Source organism: Ornithorhynchus anatinus, chromosome 2 (assembly GCF_004115215.2).
Source record: "Ornithorhynchus anatinus isolate Pmale09 chromosome 2, mOrnAna1.pri.v4, whole genome shotgun sequence".
NCBI lineage: Eukaryota > Metazoa > Chordata > Mammalia > Monotremata > Ornithorhynchidae > Ornithorhynchus > Ornithorhynchus anatinus.
In genome coordinates, this window is record NC_041729.1 from 259163 (window position 1) to 277937 (window position 18775).

Genomic DNA, 18775 nt, shown 5'->3' on the forward strand with positions numbered 1-18775 from the left:
AGTGCTCTGCACATAGTAAGCGCTTAACAAATACCAACATTATTATTATTATTAGGAGAGGGCTCGGAGGCTAGTTACACAATATTGAGGTATCTGTGAGACATGAGGGATGGTGGTGCTGCCTGCAGTGATGGGAAAGTCACAGGGAGGACAGGGCTTGGGTGGGAAGATGAGGAGTTCCGTTATGGACAGGTTATCTTGAAGGAGTCAGCGGGGCATCCAAGTACAGATGCCCTGAAGGTGGGAGGAAATCCGAGACTGCAGAGAAGCTGAAAGTTCGGGGTAGAGATATTGATTTGGGAATCATTCGCACAGAGGTGGTAGTTGAAGCCATGGGAGCGAATGAAGGTGGGTGTAGATGGAGACTAGAAGGGGACCCAGAACTGAGCCTTGAGGGACTCCTACAGTTAGGGGATGGGAGGCAGAGGAGGAGCCCACAGAAGAGACCGAGAGGGAGCGGCCAGAGAGGTAGGAGGAGAACCAGCAGAGGAAAACCCTCCTAAAATCACATCTCCTCCTAGAGGCCTTCCCCGACTAAGCTCTCATTCCCCAACTCGCTCTCCCTTTTTTTCTTTCTTTCAACAGTATTTACTGAGTGCTATGTTCGGCCACAGATAGAGACCATCCCTGCCCAGTGACGGGCTCCAGTCTAAGCGGGGGAGACAGACGGCAAAGCAAAACAGAACAAAACAAAAACAAGACATCATCATCAAGATAAATAGAATCAAGGAGATATACACCTCATTAACAAAATAAATAGGGTAATAAACATAAACAAATAAATATATTCAAACAAATATATCCCTTCCGCATCACCTGTGCCCTTGGACTGTATGCTTTAAGTACTTCATGTTTGGCCCATCCTCAGCCCCACAGCACTCATGTCCACATCCTTACACTCTGCCATTTCCCTTACCTGTAATTTAATTTAATGCCTATCTCACGCTAACCTAGAAGCTCTTTACGGGCAGGGATCAGGTCTACCAACTCTACCGCGCTGGACTCTCCCAAGCCCTTAGTCCAGTGCTCTGCACAAGGTAAGCACTCGATAAATGCCACTGATTGACTGCTTGCTCCACACACAGTAGACTTCAAAGTTTTTGAGGGCCGGGATCATGTCTATTATGTCTATGGTCTTCTACCAAACACTCAGTATGGGGCTTAGCACGAAGTAGAACATCAACTCTTTGACGGCAGGAATCATGTCTATGAATTCTTCTGGATTCTCCCAAGGACTTCCCGTGCACGGTAAGTACTCGATTATCATGAATCGATTGACTGTTCGATTGGAAGGACAGAGGGAGAGTAGAGTTTTGCACACAAAACGACACGAAATATTTAAATGTCACCTACCCCAAAATGTACACCACGAGGAGGATTTTTTTCAAAATAGATTCACTTACCAAAAGAATACCTGAAAAAGAAACAGAAAACCATGTTAAAATCTTCGCTTAGCAATCCTTGGAGTTTTCCCTCAAACTGCTTTTGTTTCTAAAGTTTGGCTTAACACATTAACCTGTCGCACAATTATCATGTGCAAACTTGACCGAAACCTATGACATCCCCGCGCAGCCACCTGGTGCACTTCTGCTCAGGCTGTCTGACGTACCGGACTACCGTTTTCACTAGCAAAGTTTCTCTGCCCCCCCGCCCCGGCTCCCCTTGCGACTTTTGAGGAGAAAACAGATTACCTTGTTGGGCAGTGATAGCGGCACACGCCGACTAGGAAAAGGGGGAGGGTCAGGATGACCTACCACGGGAACCGGCTCTGTCCCCGTAGAGAGTGAGGGTGGGGACTGAGTGGGTGGGGTTGTGTGTCTGCAGGTGTGTGTTTGTGTATGAGAGAGAGAGAGAGAGAGGCTGATTTTTGGAGAGCATAATGGTGGTTTGTCCATCAACATCAAGGGGCTTAACTGCAACACACTGTAATAACAATAATAATAATAATAATAATGGTATTTAAGCGCTTACCATGTGCCAAGCACTGTTCTAAGTGCTGGGGTAGATACAAGGTAATCAGGTTGTCCCTCATGGGGCTCACAGTCTTCATCCCCATTTTACAGATGAGGTAACAGACACCGAGAGGTTAAGTGACTCGCCAAATGTCACAGAGCAGACGAGTGCGGAGCTGGGATTAGAACCCTCATCCTCTGACTCCCGAGCCTGTGCTCTTGCCACTAGGCCACGCTGCTCCTCAGCCCACTATGCCCAGCCCAGTTCAAAGAGAAGTGCCCTCTTCCTTTTCTCTTGCTTCTCCCCTCCTTTCCTCCTCTATTTTCCTCTCTTTTCCTTCCTCCTGCTCCCTCTTAAGGCTATCCCTAATTCTCCACATAATAACCCCTCCCCTGTTTGGAGGTTGCAAAACTACGTAAAGAAGTGGGACGATTATGGGAGTAAATTTGGTCTTTGAGATTTACTCCTCCACACATCCTTTCCTTTCTCTTCTTCTATCTGCATATTATTCTGGGTCTGTCTTCCCCGCTACACTGCCACCTCCTTGATGGCAGGGAGGGTGTGGATGGTGTCTACCTACTCCATGGTACTCTCCCAAGCATTCAGCACAGTGCTCTGCACACAGTAACTGCAAGCTCCTTGGGGGTAGGGGTCCTGCCTACTCATTCTATTGTGCTCTGCACAGAGCAGGCACCCAATAATCAATCGATCGATGGTATTTAGTGAATACTTACTATGTGCAGAGCACTATTCTAAGCACTCGGGAGACTACACTATAATAGGGATGGTAAACACATTCCCACACCACAAGGAGCTTAAATCCTGTTGACTGAAAAGTGTCAGTGACGAGTGCCCCTCAAAACGGAAGTCTGATTCCCAGGGGGAACCTGTGGCCAGCTAAAGCCCGGTGGACTCAACCCAATGATTTCTGAAACAGGGACGACTCGGAGCCCTTTCTCTGCTGCACAGGGGCAAACCTGGGTGGAAACTGGAAAACCGGATGCTATCGTCAGCAGGACCCAAAATGGGGAATGCCTCCATAAAGGTGCCAGCCAAGGGGCTAACGAGTTGGTGGGGGCATAAATGATGGGGGGGGGGGGGTGAAGAATAAATGCTCCAAGGTGGAAGAGAGGAGAAATCAATCAGGGAAGGCCCCTGGGGTAGGGATGATCTCCCACAGACCTTGGGAATGGAAAAAGCCCTGGTTCACAGGATGGGAATTGGAAAGGTAACTACTTGTGCCCACGAGTAGGGAGTGTGTCTACCAACTCCGTTCATTCATTCAATAGTATTTATTGAGCGCTTACTATGTGCAGAGCACTGTACTAAGCGCTTGAAATGTACTATTCGGCAACAGATAGAGACAATCCCTGCCCAGTAATGGGCTCAATGCAGTACAAGTGCTCAATAAATATGACATTGATAGATACAATAGAATAATAATAATTTGGTATTTGTTTAGCACTTATTATGTACCAAGCACTGTTCTAAGCGCTGGGTAGATACAAGGTAATCAGGTTGTTCCACGCAGGGCTCACAGTTTTAATCCCCATTTTCCAGGTAACTGAGGCACAGAGAAGCTAACTGACTTGCTCAAAGTCACACAGGTGATAAGTGGCCGAGTCGGGATTAGAACCCATGATCTCTGACTCCCAAGCCTGTGCTGTTGCCCCTGAGCCACGCTGCTTCTCATAAATAGAGTAGAAGTGGATAAGACATACACGGTGCTCACAGTCTTAAGTGGGAGGGAGAACGGGGATTGAATTCCCATTTTCCAGATGTAGTAAAAAGCTCAGAGAAGTCAAGTGACATGCTCAAGGTCACACAGGCAGGTGTCAGAGCCCTTACTGGAACTCAGATCCACTGATTCCAGGCCCATACTCGCTGCTAAGCCATGCCACTTCTCATGACTATATCATTAATTCTAGTAGCAACGTGCGTTATCCTGTACTTGTTTGGAAAACACAAGACTCGTTTGTGAAGTGAATGCATCTCTCTGATGTAGGTCACACTTTTCTCTAGACTGGAAGCTCACTGTGAGCAGGGAATGTGTCTGTTAGATTGTTATACTGTACTCTCCCAAGCGCTTAGTACAGTGCTCTGCACCCAGTAAGCAATAATTTCTGTTGATTAAATGGATCTTCCCAGTCCAATCAAAGTGGATGAGTGCACTATCAGCTAGTTGATTATGAGCTTCTTAAGGGCTTCATTATTGCAAGCTCCCGAGGGCTTAGTAGAGTGTTCTGCACACAGGAGGTGTTCCATAAATACTGTTGGTTGATGGAATGATTTGTGCCACTTTGACAACCAAGAGCCTGTGCCTGCCTACCTATGATGGGCCACAGAATTAATCCTTGAAACCCTAAACTCGCCGTGGGCAGGGAACGATAACCCTGTTGTAACATCCTCTCCCAAGCACTTAGTACAGTGCTCTGCACACTGTAAGTGCTCAGTAAATACTATTGATTGATTAATTGAGCACGGGGTCAACAGCAGGGGAGACTAGAATGAGACAGAGCAGGGAGGTTGCCTTGAGAGGAGCTAAGCACGTGCACTAGGGTCTGGTGGGAGAAGAGGGAGGAAGATACACATAAGGGAGCGTTTCTTCATTCCTGACCTTGCAAACATCCAGAGATTCTTCAGTTTTACCCAAATTGTGTTATGGGAAAGCCAATTACCCTTTACTGACATATGATAATAATCACTGTGATGTTTGTGAGGCATTTACTATGTGCTAAGCACTGCACTAAACGCCGGGGTAACTACGACATCATCGTATCAGATACAGTCCCCGTCCCTCATGGGGCTCACAGTCTAATGGGGAGGGGAAAGCGAGTTTTGAATCCCCATTTTACAGATGAGGAACCCGAGGCCCGGGGAAACTAACTGACTTGCACGAGGCCGGAGCCGAGCCGGGAGCAGGGTCCGGGGCTCCGGGATCTCGACTCCCCAGCCGGGGTTGTTCCCCTGCGAGGTCCGTCTCCTTAATCAAGCCTGCCTGCTGTGAGGACCGAGCTGATTGGCCTCCGGTGGCCATCAGGCCCACCAGCCCTGCCGGAAGACCCCCAGATGGGGGAGATGGCCGCGGCAGTGGCCGGGGGAAGGCAATGTACTGGGAGTTGGGGGAGGGGAACTACTTGTCTCCTTTCTGGATCTGCTTTGTTGTGGCCAAGGAAATCTACACACTGGGATGCCAGGCTCGTTAATTACAAAGTCCGCATACAAACCGAGGCAGACCTCTCTCCGGAAGGCACAGGGGACCCTTGCAGAGGGCCGGGGCGGGGGCCGGGGTAGGGGGCAGGGTCAGGGATTGGGCTGGGGCAGAACAAGGATGTTTGTGGGGCAGGTGAAGACCAGCTCGGGGATAAGGGAGAGAACTGGAGAGGCATGATCCGGAAGAAAGAAGCAGGGGGCAGGGCCCGGGCAGGGGTGGGTGAAGGCAGACCTGGAGCAGGCAGGGGATGGGGTGAGTCAGTGAGGAAAAAGCCCAAAGGCCAGGGCGATCAGGACGCTGTCCCGTAGTTGGTGCAACTGAACCATCTGAGTTGCAATTTCCTGGGCTCCTGGTGTGGGACAACGGGAGCCTTCTGCACATTGTCTGCACCTGGACGAGGCCGGCTCAGAACTACTGAAAAATCATTTGAAAATCGAATTATCCAATTGCCTGGGAGCGAGAGCCAAGTGTTCTGTCTCTGTTCATTTCCAAAGCAGAAAGTCATCGGGGCACCTGGTTCGCATCGACTTCAAAATCCTTCACTGCGGTGTAGCTGGGGTGTGGCCCGGCCCGACTAGCCATACCCACCACCCTCCGCCGCCCCACCACCTATCGGAAAGAGCCCGGGCCTGGGACTCAGAGGACCTGGGTTCTAATTCTGGCTCTGCCACATGCTTGCTGTATGGACGAGTCACTTCGCTTCTCAGGGCCTCCATTTTCTTAAGTGTAAAATGGGGATTAAATTACTGCTCTCCCTCCTACTTAGACTGTGAGCCCCGTGCGGGACAGGGATTTTGTCAACCTGATTAACCTGCACCTACCCTAGCACACAGAAGAGTGTTTGACACTGTTCCTAATCCTCCTCAATCCCTCAGTTCCCTTCGACACTGTCGACCACCCCCTTCTCCTGGAAACATTACCCAACTTTGGCTTCATGGACACTATCCTCTCCTGGTTCTCCTCTTACCTCTCTGGCCATTCATTCTCAGCCTCCTTTGCAGGCTCCTCCTCTGCCTCCCACCCCCTAACTGTAGGGGTCCCTCAAGGTTCAGTTTTGGGTCCCCTTCTATTCTCCATCTACACCCACTCCTTTGGAGAACTCATTCGCTCCCAGAGCTTCCACTACCACCTCTGAGCTGATGATACCCAAAATCTACATCTCCAGCCCTGATCTCTTTCCCTCTCTTCAGTCTCACCTCTCCTCCTGCCTTCAGGACACCTCTACTTGGATGTCCTCCCATCTCCTCAAGCTTAACGTGTCCAAAACAGAACTCCTTATCTTCCCACCCAAACCCTGTCCTCCCCATGACTTTCCCGTCACCGCAGACGGCACCACGGCCCTTCCTGTCTCACACGCATATAACTTTGGCATTATCCTTGACTCCTCTCTGTCATTCAACCCACATATTCAATCCAGCACTAAATCCTGTCAGTTCCACCGCCAAAATCATCGCTAAAATCTGCCCTTTCCTCTCGATCCAAAATGCTACCAAAGTGCTATGCCTGGATCTCTCCATCTCTGACCTCATTTTTCTACAAAAACATTCAGGACGTCACCCCACTCTTCAAAAACCTCCAGGGGTTGCCCAGCCACCTCAGCATCAAACAAAACTCATCGCCAATGGCTTTAAAGCAGTTCACCACCTTGTCCCCTCCTGCTTCACCTCACCACGCTCCTACTACAACCCAGCCCGCAGACTTTGCTCCTCTAATGCTAACCTACTCACTGTACCTCGATCTCGACTATCTGGCTGCCAACCCCTCACCCACACCCTTTCTCTAGCCTGGATCGCCCTCCCTCCTCAAATCCGACAGACAATGACTCTCTCCCACCCTTCAAAGTGTTATTGAAGGCACATCTCCTCCAAGAGGCTTTCCCTAAGCCCCCTTTTCCTCTTCTCCCACTCCCTTCTGGGTCACCCTGACTTACTCCCTTTATTCATCCCTCTCCCAGCCACACCTCACTTTTGTACATATCATAATCTATTTATATTAATATCTGTCTCCCCCTCTAAATGGTGAGCTCGTTGTGGACAGGGAATGTGTCTGCTTATTGTTATATTGTACTCTCCCAAGCACTCAGTACAGTGTTCTGCACACGGTAAGCTTTCAATAAGAATGGCTGAATGACACACAGTAAGCACTTAAATATCATCAAAAAAATGTGTGTGGCAAGGGGTTGTTGAGAGGGAAGGTGCTCCATCTCCCATAGGCCAGGCTTGGCTTCTGGTCACACCCTTTCCCTGAATGATTTTGCCCCTGAGCACCTCTGTTTTGGGTTGCCAAATGGATCATTTCCCAGGACGGGGGTGGTTTCCTTCGGCCACTGAGCAGTCGCCCTCATCCCCATCGGGCTCTGAATGAGGACGCGCCAACATTATTATTATAACAGGGCGTCAGCATGGAGAACCGGCAGACTCGGGTTCTAGTCCCTGCTCTGCCACACCGGTTTGCCACGTGTCCTCAGGTATGGCTCGACTTCTAGGCCTCGGTTTCCTCCTTCGTGAGATGGGAAGCAGATCCCCACTCTCTCCCTCCCTCTCAGACTGCGAGCCCCGAGGGGCACAGGGACTGTGTCCGATCTGATCGCCGTTTATCGGCCTCAGCGCCTAGCAGAGTGCTCGGCACAGAGTAAGCATTGATTCGACCCCAGAACCAAATTAACTGAACCTCCGCCTGGACCCCCCAGGGGTTACACCCGAAAAATCGCTCCAGAGTTGTGAAAATGCGTCACTTTCCTCAGGGCCCCCGGGACGGGGAGCCCCATCCAGGGCGGTCAATTATGATGGCGCGAAGACGAAGACGACCTCCTCATCCTTTATGTGTTCCCACTGCCCTTGCCCGGCTGTCGCTGCCTGCCGGCGGGTCAGAATTGAGCACCCCAGGTTTCCCAGAGGTGCTGGGCGCTCATCCGGCCCTCACAGAATGGCCACCCTCCAGCTCTTGCCCCCACTGGTGGTGGCGGCGGGGCGGAGGGGGAGGGGGATTGGAGGTCCGGGGTGTCTGCAGGAGGGGGGCCAGGTGGCGATGGAAGGGACAGTCCCGTCGCGTGCCGCTCTGCTCCGCCTGGAGATGCCGACAGAGGGGTCCCGGGGTAGGCCTGGGGGCCGCAGGGTGGTGCCGGGGAAGGGCGGGGGTGGGCGGTGTTAGCTGGAGGTTCCAAGGAGGCCAGGTCAATGACCGGAGCTAATTGACAAGTGCTTCAATTTCTCCTCCTGGACCGGAGACAGACAAACCTGCCTCCAGTCAAATCTTTTTCTGCAGTCAAATCCTTTTCTGTGTGTTTCCTTCAGATAGACATCACTCATTTATTCCTGAGATCGATATCCCCTCCTCCCCTTTGTTTCTGCCCCTCCCCCCACCCCGTCTCCCCCTCCCCCGACTCCTTCCTCCTCCAGCTCCTTCCTCCTCCGCTTTCTCTGTGTTCCTCCCACGTTCCTGCCTCCAGGCTTTCTCCCCCCACCCCCCAACCCCCAACACTGGTTAGCCGAGTATGTGGGCAAGTGGAAAGTCCCCAGGCCCGAGGGGACACGAGCCCGTCCCGACTCTGACTGCGATGATCCTGATCCGAGTGGCCGGGAGAAGGCGGACTGAAACGTTGGGGGGGTCCCAGACCCCGCGTGCCAGGCCAGACGGGAAGGAGGGCACATCGGCAGTGGACCAAAAATGGTGCCTTTCGGTCAGGCTACAGGGCGGCTCGACATCCCCAGGGTGCGCACCCGCCCAGCCTCACCCTACTCTCGTCCGCGGCCCGGCCCCCGGCCAGAACGATGAAGATGGTCCCTGAGAGACTCCAGCCGTCCGGAGACGCCCTCGAATATCCCCAGGGGGCACCCGCCTCGGGCCCGGGCTCTCTGACTCCTCCTTCAGGGCAGGGGCAGCTGCAGGAGACTTCCAACAGCAGAATTCTATATGCTTCCTTCCTTCCTCCCCCACCCCCTCTCTCTCCACAGTCCATCTTCCCGAAGAAAAAATCCCATTCCGACAAAAAGCTGGCCGACTGGCCACCGGCCACGACTGGACACACACCAGGAGCACGCCAGCCATGACGGGAGACACACTGGGCACACGCCAGCCACGACGGGGGCACGCACCGGGCACACGCCAGCCACAGAGGGACTCTCGCTGGCCACGCCAGGGCGTGCGCCATCCAACCGAGTGCAGAAACTACTGGCCCACGCCACAGGGGGAAGGCGGGAGGTCCGCCAAACCCGTCTCCAGGCCGCGTCCCCGAGCACCAATTTGACATCCACTCGGGCGGCTGGCCGGTGAACTCCGAGAAGCCCGGGTGCGTGAGCCGGTTTGCGTCACGTCAACGCTGCATTTGATCTCCCCAGTGAAACGTGTTTCCCATTATCATTACCCTCGCCATCATCACCATCAGCGGCAACGGAGGCAGGGCACGCTGTCACACGGGAGCAATCCCGACTTCATTAGCGCGTCAGCTGCAGCGCTCACGTGTGCCGGCGGCGGGGCTCTTTGAACTCGATCCCCTCCGTTGCGGGGCCCAAAGAGGAAGTGCCGGAAGCAGCCTCTCCGAGCGGAAGGATGACCCCCCGAGAGCCCTCTGTGCGGGGTTCAAGTTTCCAGAGATAATCTTTCCTCCTCTTTTTCTCCCTTGCTGGGCTCTGGGCCGGGGGGGGGGGGGGGGGGGAGGGTGATGGAAGGGAGGAGGAGGAATGGTGGCGCAGGGATCATTTAGAACAACAAAGAAATTCCTTTGGATGATGGCCAGCAGAGGAAAGCCCAAGGACTCAACGGGAAATCCAGTCATCCACTTTTCTGCGGAGGGGCTGTGGAGCCGAGAACCCGGGCCCCCGGGGGGTCGGGCCGCTCTTCCGCCACGAGTCCCGGGCGCTGCTCGGGTTTGACCGTCATCGGCCTCCGGGGCCGCAGCTGCCCGGGTCCCCGTACTGACTCCGGTTCTTCTCCGAGGACGATTCCGAGGGACCCATGAGATTGAGGCCCCGACCCCTCCGCAGGGCCAAGGCATCCAGAGGGCTCCCCGCCGACCTGCTGGACGGCCCAACCCAGACCTTCCAGAGAGCCTCACACTGGCACCACCTCTGTTTCAGGCCGGACCCCTCCCGGCCCCACCTTTCCAGGATCTGGGAGAGGGACAGGACAGCTGCCACAGGGAGGGCTGACAGGGTTCCCAGAGAAAACCTTTCAAGCAGACAATAACGGTCTTCCCGCCACCCCTTGCCCAGGGCCACCCAAGGGCCCGGGCGTCCACACGTGATGGAGACACCATTACGAAGTGTGTGCGGTCCGGTCAGGTGGGGTCGAGCTGCTCCGTGCGATCCGGGACAGCCAGTGGCTCCACGGGGCCAGTAGGCAGCGGGCAGCTCGGCCACCTTTCTCCTACCTGCCCAGACGAAGCCGCCCAATTTGGACTGCGCCGGCCCTAGGCGTAAATAGAAAGCCCAGGGACGACACCGGGAGCCCGGGATGCCTCGTGACCCGTCTAGGGCCGGACCGGGCCTGGTCTCCCGTCCCCAACCACTCTGGCCAGCCTCCCGCTCCACTGGCGTGACGGCCGGACAGACGGCCGGTGGGTCTCGGCCGTTCGGTCCCCGTCCGACAATGAGGTGAACGGGCAGGTGGGACCAAGGGACACCCAGGAATCCTGAGGGCCACCGGAGACCGCCGGACCGCGGCGATGCTCTGCCCCGGCCACAGCCACTGTAGCCGAGCAGGGCCGGACGGGCGCAGGAGGTGGGTGGGGCGGGGAGGGGCCCACACTCATTCATTCATTCGATCGTATTTATTAAGCACTTACTGTGTGCAGAGCACTGTCCTAAGCACTTGGGAAAATACACTATGACAATAAACACTGAAAATCCCTGCCCACAACGAGCTCACAGTACCCACCTAGAAGCCCTCCTGGGCCAAGAACAGCAAGAGGGGGAGTTCATACATTAATAAAAACAACAATAATAATAATAATAATAATAATTCTGGTACTGATCAAATGCTTACTACATGAGAGGCACCATACTAAGAACCGGGACAGATCCAAGATCATCAGGTCAGACCCAATCCCTGTCCCACGTGGGTAACACAATCTAAATAGATGGGAGAACTGGTATTGAATCCTCATTGGGCAGAAGAAGAAAATGAGGCACGAAAAAGTTAATTGACTCGCTCACGGTAGCACAGCAAGCAAGTGGAGGATCTGGGATTAGGACTCAGGTCCTCTGACAGCGAGGCTTGAGCTCTTTTGACAAGCTCAAGCCGAGTCTCTAGTCCGCCCCGGCTTCGCCCTCACCTCTCTAGAGAGGGCACTTCCCAGGACAATGAAGCTCCGCTCCTTCCTACTGCTTAATGGCCAGTTTTCACCTTTGAAGACAAATCTTCTCCACTGCTGCAAATGTAACTCATTCATTCGTTCGTTCGTTAAATCGTATTTATAGAGCGCCCACTGTGTGCAGGGCCCTGTACTAAGTGCTTGGAAAGTACAATACAGCAATAAAGAGAGCCCACAAGAGGCTCAGAGTTTAGAAGACAGGGAGACAGACATCGATTCCAAAAGCGGGTCTTGCTGGCAGGGGGACACTCCTTTCCCCTCTCCACCCTCGGGCCTGAGCGACGCTCGGCTAAAGGGTGGGGACCGAGAAGGGGCCCAAAGGTGTTTCCCCGAGCACGCGGGGGCGGTGAGAGATTGTCAGTACGACCCAGACACCCACAGATACAGGCTGGCCGTTGGAAGCCGCGTCTCGGAACCGGAGGTCGACTCTCCCACGGGGCCTCGGGGGCCGAGTCCAGGGCAGTGCGCTGGGCAAACGGCGAAGGCCCCTAGGCCGGTCCTCAGGGCTGTACGCCTGCCGCCCATCCACTAGCCTGCCCGGTTCTGGGCTGGTCCCAGAGAGCCAGAACCAAGGGGCTGAATCTCCACGGGACCGTCTTGGAAGGCTCCAGGAGCTCTCGCTAGTAAACCAGTTGTGGACAGAGGCCGTGTCTACTACCTCTGTTATATTAGACTTTCCCAAGCGTTTAGTCCAGTGCTCTACAGCCAGTAAGCGCTCGATAAATAGCACCGATGATGACGACGACGAGCTGGGTGGCGCCCTTGACGTAGGCAGACTACCTCCGAGGGCGCGGCTCGGGCTAGCGGTGACCTACGGAGAGGAACGGTGGCCCCCGCCACCTCCCGGGGGCTCTCGCCTCCCCTCGCCTCCCCAGCCAGCTCGGCAGGGTGCATTATGGGAGGCAACCTAGGAACGACAATTTCACAGGGAGAGAAACTGAGCCTTGACTTAGATCGTGAACCCCCCGCCCCTTGGGACAGGGACCGGGTCCAATCCCATTAACTTGTGGCTATCCCAGAGCTTAGAACGGTGCTTGACACATGGCGAGTTTTTCACAAACATCAATGTTTTTATTCAGTGATTATTATTCTGCCTCGGCCTCCTCGCTGACCTCCCTGTCTCTCGCCTCTCCCTTCTCCAGTCCACACTTGACTCTGCTACCCGGAACATGTTTCTAGAAGCTGGTTCTGTGCCTGCCCCCTACCTCTCGGGCCCCTCCAACCCTCCAGCAGTTGCCCCTTCCTCTCCACGCCCACCAGCCCCTCCTGACCACGGGCTAAAAGTCTCTCCACCAGTCCTCTCCATCGCTTTCAAGTCGGCTCTCTGTACCTGCTCCCCTGCAGTCCCCCTCCTCCTCCCAGACTCCCCACGTCACCGAGCCCCACTCTGGGCTCTCCCGGCTCCTGCCCCTCGCTCCGGCCGTTCCCCCAGCCTGGAACCCGCAGGGTCCCCGACCGCATCCGATCTGCCAGGCCACTGCTCTCCCCGCCTTCACAGTCCTCTCGAAACCCCACCTCCCTCAGGAAGCCCTCCCCGATCGGCTTCCGACTCTCCCGCGTCATCAGATCAGCGCCCGTCGCCGGCACTAGCCTACTTTCCTGCCTCGTCACACGTGTTCTCGTGGAGATTTTTTATCTATTAATAGATCATATGTATATTTATTCATTCATTCAATAGTATTTATTGAGCGCTTACTATGTGCAGAGCACTGTACTAAGCGCTTGGGATGAACAAGTCGGCAACAGATAGAGACAGTCCCTGCCGTTTGACGGGCTTAATTTATGTGTGCGCTCGGTTCAATTCCTGCTTCTGGCTTCTCCTTGCTCTTCCCCCGGCTTTCACCCTCTGAACAGCAGCATGGCCTAATGGATAGAGCACGGGCCTGGGAGTCAGTAGGACTTGGGTCCTAATCCCGGTTCTGCCGACTGACTCCTGTGTGACCTCGGGCGAGTCACTTAACTTCTCTGGGCCTCAGTTACCTCATTTGTAAAATGGGGATTGAGGCCGTGAGCCCCACGTGGGACGTGGACTGAGTCTGACCTGATTACGTTGTATCTACTCCAGCGCCGAGGACATAGTAAATGCATAACAATTAGCATTTAAAAAAAAACACCACCTGCATCATGAAAACTCCATGAGGGTCTGCTGCTGGGCCACTCTCGGTCCACATCACTGAATGGCTATTTGAGGGGCAGAGAGAAAGGGAGAGACAGAGACAGAAGGAGACAAGCAGCGAGAGAGAGGGTGACCGTGGTCAAAGTCAGTCGCCCAGAGGCTCAGAGCCAAAGGCCGGATCGCCCGACACCGATTTTAGAACTCTGTCCACAGAGCGTCAGCTTGGAGAGTGGCTGGGCGCTCTGTCCCATCAGCCCCCGTCGCCGGGACGGCCCGGCGCCTCTCATGCCCTGTCCCCCAGGAATGCTAACCCGGGGATGGAAAGCCAACGCGCACACCGCTGACCGTCACCCCCTTCCAGTCTTTCGAGGCTCCTGGCCGAGTCACTGATGCTTCTTCTGCCCCCGGGCCCAAGCCAGCTGAGCAACATTGGAAAGGAACTCTGGGTCGCAGCATCTGCTGCCTCAGATCTTTTGCCCAAAACCAAGATGGTCTTTTCTCACCTGAAAGCAGAAGCGCCATAGAGAGAATCGCCTATCTTCTCCCTTACATTGACTCCCAGGGTTCCGAGGAGGGAAGCGCAATTCCTTCTCACGCCCGGCCCCGCCACCTTAGCGGACCCCCGCTGCCACTGCCCTCCCCAGGACGGGCGGGTTCCCAGCCAGGCTAGGGGAATCCGGTGGCGGGAGGGAGGGGTGGGGGGCGATGCCGGGGTCGGGGGCGGGCAGGGGGGAAAAGGGGGACGGTGGCGGAAGCCAGACCGAAAGGTGGGAGCTAGTTTTGATCAGCAGTGTCACAGGAGGCTGACAAAAGGCAGCTTGGGAGAACAGCTGCCTTCCATTTTAATTTGCCATGAACAGTCTGCTGAGCATGTCTGGGCTCCTGCGTGTGTATGTGTGTACGCGCGCATGTGCACGCACACATGGGCACATGTATGTAAACACCTGTGGGGGCACAGAGGTAAGGAATGCAGTTGGATGGGGGGGGGGGGGGGGGGGCATGTGGATGTGGGAGCAGTAACGCCCAGTGGAAAGAACACAGACCTGGGAGTCATCGGACCAGGATTCTACTTCCAGCTCTGCCACTGCCTGCTGGGTGACCCTGGGCAGATCACTTCTCTGCCTCAGTTTCCTCATCTATAAAATGAGAATCCGATACCTATTTTCCCTCCTCCTTAATCTGTGAGTCCCAGGTGGGTCACGGACTGTGTCCGACCTCTTTCCTATCTATCCCAGAACTCAGTACATAGTAGGTGCTTAACTCCTCCCATCCACCCTCCCTTTTAAGCCCCTAGGGACTTGGATCTATACCGCTGGAGAACTTGATATTCATGCCACAGCCCTTAAGTACATCTCCCTATACTCTGACATACCCATATCAGCAATTTGTTTTTACATCTGTCTCCCTTTTCAGACTGTGAGCAGGGAACACGTCTACCAACTCTACTGTACCGTTCTCTCCTGAGCACCTAGTACAGTCCTTGACACCCAGGAAGTGCTCAATAAATTAACAAAACCCATAATAATAAAGCACGTCCGTGGGCAGTCGTTATGCATTCTTGGGGGTGCACGGGGGTGCATGCGTGACCGGGAGTGTGCACGTCCCTGCATGGGGACGTTCACGGGTGGGGGGGAGAGCGGGGGTGCATCGGGCGGCAGGCCGGCCTTCGGTTTGGAGAGCAGCGGCTGCTCCCATTAGCGGTCACCTGTGGGGCCCGGGGCGGTGACCGGGGCTCCCCCGCCGGCCTCTCTGCGGCTCCCCGGCCCCGTCGGGGGTGACCCGGGCTCGGCCCCCGGACCCTCCGAGGCCACACCCCGGCTCGACCCCAGGCTGGCCGCCTCCATCCCCTCGCTCAGACTGTTCTCCCAGGGTCGCAACCCAGCCCACCTTCCCTGCCCCGGCCACATGACAGACCTCAATTCTCCCCACATGCAAAACCCTCTTAAAATCCCACCTAGTAGGATGAGCAGTAACAGCGTGGCTCAATGGAAAGAGCCCGGGCTTGGGAGTCAGAGGTCGTGGGTTCTAATTCTGGCTCTGCCACTTGTCAGCTGTGTGACTTTGGGCAAGTCACTTAACTTCTCTGTGCCTCCGTTATCTCATCTGTAAAATGGGGATTAAGACCGTGAGCCCCACGTGGGACAACCTGATTACCTTGTATCTCCCCCAGGGTTTAGAACAATGCTTGGCACACAGTAAGTGCTTAACAAATACTTTAAAAAAAAAAAAGGTTTACGCGGCACAAAGCACTGTGCTAAACACTGGAGAAAATACATGGGAATTAGATATGGCCTCTGGATAATAATAACTCTGGTATTCGTTATGTGCTTACTCTGCGCCAGGCAGTCTGTCTAAGCACTGGGGTGGATACAAGCAAATCGGGTTGGACACAGTCCCTGTCTCACATGGGGCTCACAGTCTTCATCCCCATTTTACAGATGAGGAAACTGAGCCACAAAGAAGTGAAGTGACTTGCCCAAGGTCACGTAGCGGACAAGTGGCAGAGCAGGGATTAGAACCCACAACCTCGTGACTCCCAGGCCCGTGCTCTATCCACTAAGCCATACTGCTTGTCTGGATCTCCAGGGGCTCACAATAAGAGTGAACTAGTGGGGAGAGGAAACTGGTGACAGACAAACGAGGAGAGACGAAACGGCGAAAACACCAAAAGACTAGGAAAAAAATACACAGCAGGTAAAAGCAGACGACACGCCCCTCTTCCAACAAGGGGACCCGTTCTAGGATCTGTCCCCTCTAAACTCTCCATCTTCACCCAAACCTCAGCCCCGTCGCACTTAGGTACAGACCTGTAATTTTGTTGTATATTAGCGTCTTTCTCCCTCTCTAGAAGCAAGCTCCTCGTGGGCAGGGAATATGTCTATCACTCTGTTGGACTGTACCCTCCCCAGTGCTTAGCCCAGTGCTCTGCACACGGTAAGCACTCGAAAAAATACCATTCTTCATTTGAATGATTAAGCCTTTTCTGCTTTAGTCCCCAGGAGCCTAAGCCACATGAAGCCAGCAGCCACCTCAAGTGCTTATGAACTATTTGTACTCTCGGTCGGCACTTTTATACTGGTTTATCTCATCTAGTCTATTTGTAAGTATTTCTCCGTACATTCATTCATTCATTCAGTAGTATTTATTGAGAGCTTACTATGTGCAGAGCACTGTACTAAGCGCTTGGAATGGACAATTCAACAACAGAGACCATCCCTGCCCAATGACGGTCTCACAGTCTAAATGGGGGAGACAGACGGCAAAGCGAAACAGAACAAAACAAAACAACATCATCAAGGTAATGATGTTGTCTCCGCCCTTCTCTCCCATTAGAGTGGAAGCTCCCTGCGGGCAGCCAATGCGTCACTTACTCGTCTCGTACTTCCCAAATGCTGAGTTCGGTGCCGGGCACCCAGGTGGCGTTCAGTGAATAGTCCCATCGGAGCTGTACGTCCGTGGACGGTCGGAGCCCCGCGCCAAAAGGTAGGGCCCTTGGTCCGGCGCCAGCCACCGGGAGGCGCAATGACGGCTTCGTCCTGCGGGCTCGGAATCGCTAGGGTGGGACGCGGGGGGGACGGGCGGTCCGGCGCACAGCGACGCTCTTCCCCGGAGCCCCGGCCCTCGGCTTGTGAGCCCTTCTCTCCCCCGAGACTGCTCTCTCCGAGGTCACCAAAGAGTCCACTCTGCCCACTGGCTCCCTGGACCTCTTCGAATCAAGGGATCCGCTCTTTATATTAATGTCTGCCTCCCCCTCTGGACTGTAACCTCACTGTGGACAGGGAACGTGTCTGTTTATTGTTATACTGTACTCCCCCAAGAGCTTAGTACAGTGTTTTGCACACGGTAAGCGCTCGATAAATATGACTGAATGAATGAATGAATCCGTGCCATCGGCTTCACGGCACCCCACCCCCTGGCTCCACCTGAATGAATGAATGAATCCGTGCCATCGGCTTCACGGCACCCCACCCCCTGGCTCCACCTGACGTGGCCGCTCTCCTCTTCCACTTTCCCCCAGCTCGTGTGGTCTTCGTTCCTCCCAAACTAACCTTCACAGAAAGCTGGTTTGGGAGGAACAAAGTCCACAAGTTGGTCTCAACTCTCCTGACTCTCCCACCTCTGTCCCCTCACTCAAAGTGTTTTCCTGGTTTGAAACTCCCTCCTTCCCCACGTCAGACCCCAGCTCTCTCCACCTTCAAATCCCAACTAAAATTCCACCTCCTTCCAGACTTTTCCCAATGAATTTCCCAGCACCCTGAGCCATATTACCCCTTGCCAACTCTAGCACTTGCGAACTTCGAGAAAGGTGGTGGGGTCGGGCGAGGAGAGACCGCAGAAGATGAGGAAGCCTCAGGTCGGCTTGGACCAGAAACTGTGAAGATTCCATGCCGACCCTACTCTTCACACTCGCTTCACACACACACACACACCTTCCGCCTAGCTGTAAATTACATTGTGTGGGTCTCCTCGGTTATAGGTTAAGTTCCTCAAGGGCAGGGAGAATGTATTTGCTTCCACTTGACTCTCCCCAGTGCTCACAACAGTCCTTTGGGCTAGGGAGGCAGTCGTAGACCCTGAACTTCCCCTGGCTGCAAAAGGAAGCTCCAGCCAGGAGGCACCCTCCTTCCCGCTGACCCCGGTGGGGGCTCCGGTCAAAAGTCTGTCCTTTCCTTCGGATTCCAAAGTGAAGGAGAGCGGCTATGCCATTGTTAAGAGTCTCGCTCTCTCTCTTTCCTTTCTCCATGGGAAAGGCCCGTGTCTCCAGAAGGAAGATTAGTCCTCCGGCAGGAACGCAGACCCCAGGAAATGTACAACAGCGATGCCCTAGCCTCCAGAAAGGAGACAGTCTCTCCCTCCCAACTCCGACCCACATAGGAACAGACTCCAGAAAGTGAAGAACAGCGATCCCTTGGCCTCCAGAAGGGAGCCTAGTCTCCCAACCCAAAGGAGCAGAGACCCCGGGAACTGTAGAGCAGAGATCCCTTGGCCTCTAGAAAAGACACCATCTCCTCCCCCAGCCCCTCGCCTCACATACACGGGAACAGAGACCCCAGGAATTAAAGAACAGCGATCCCCGGGTCTCCGGAAGGGAGATCATCTGCCCATCCTACCACACGCAAAGGAGCGGAGACCTCAGCAACTACAGAACAGCGATCCCCTGGGTTCCCCCTAAGAACGGGGT

At 54.5% G+C, this 18775-nt stretch overlaps 1 protein-coding gene across 1 annotated transcript in view; it reads right to left on the reverse strand.

Moving 5' to 3' along the window:
- Nucleotides 1-18775, reverse strand: part of LMF1 (lipase maturation factor 1) — a 207977-nt gene that overhangs the window by 175449 nt on the left and 13753 nt on the right. Inside the window, exon 3 of the mRNA XM_029054660.2 lies at nucleotides 1404-1414. Coding sequence (XP_028910493.1) covers nucleotides 1404-1414 — 11 coding nt within the window. The remainder of the gene's footprint in view (nucleotides 1-1403; nucleotides 1415-18775) is intronic.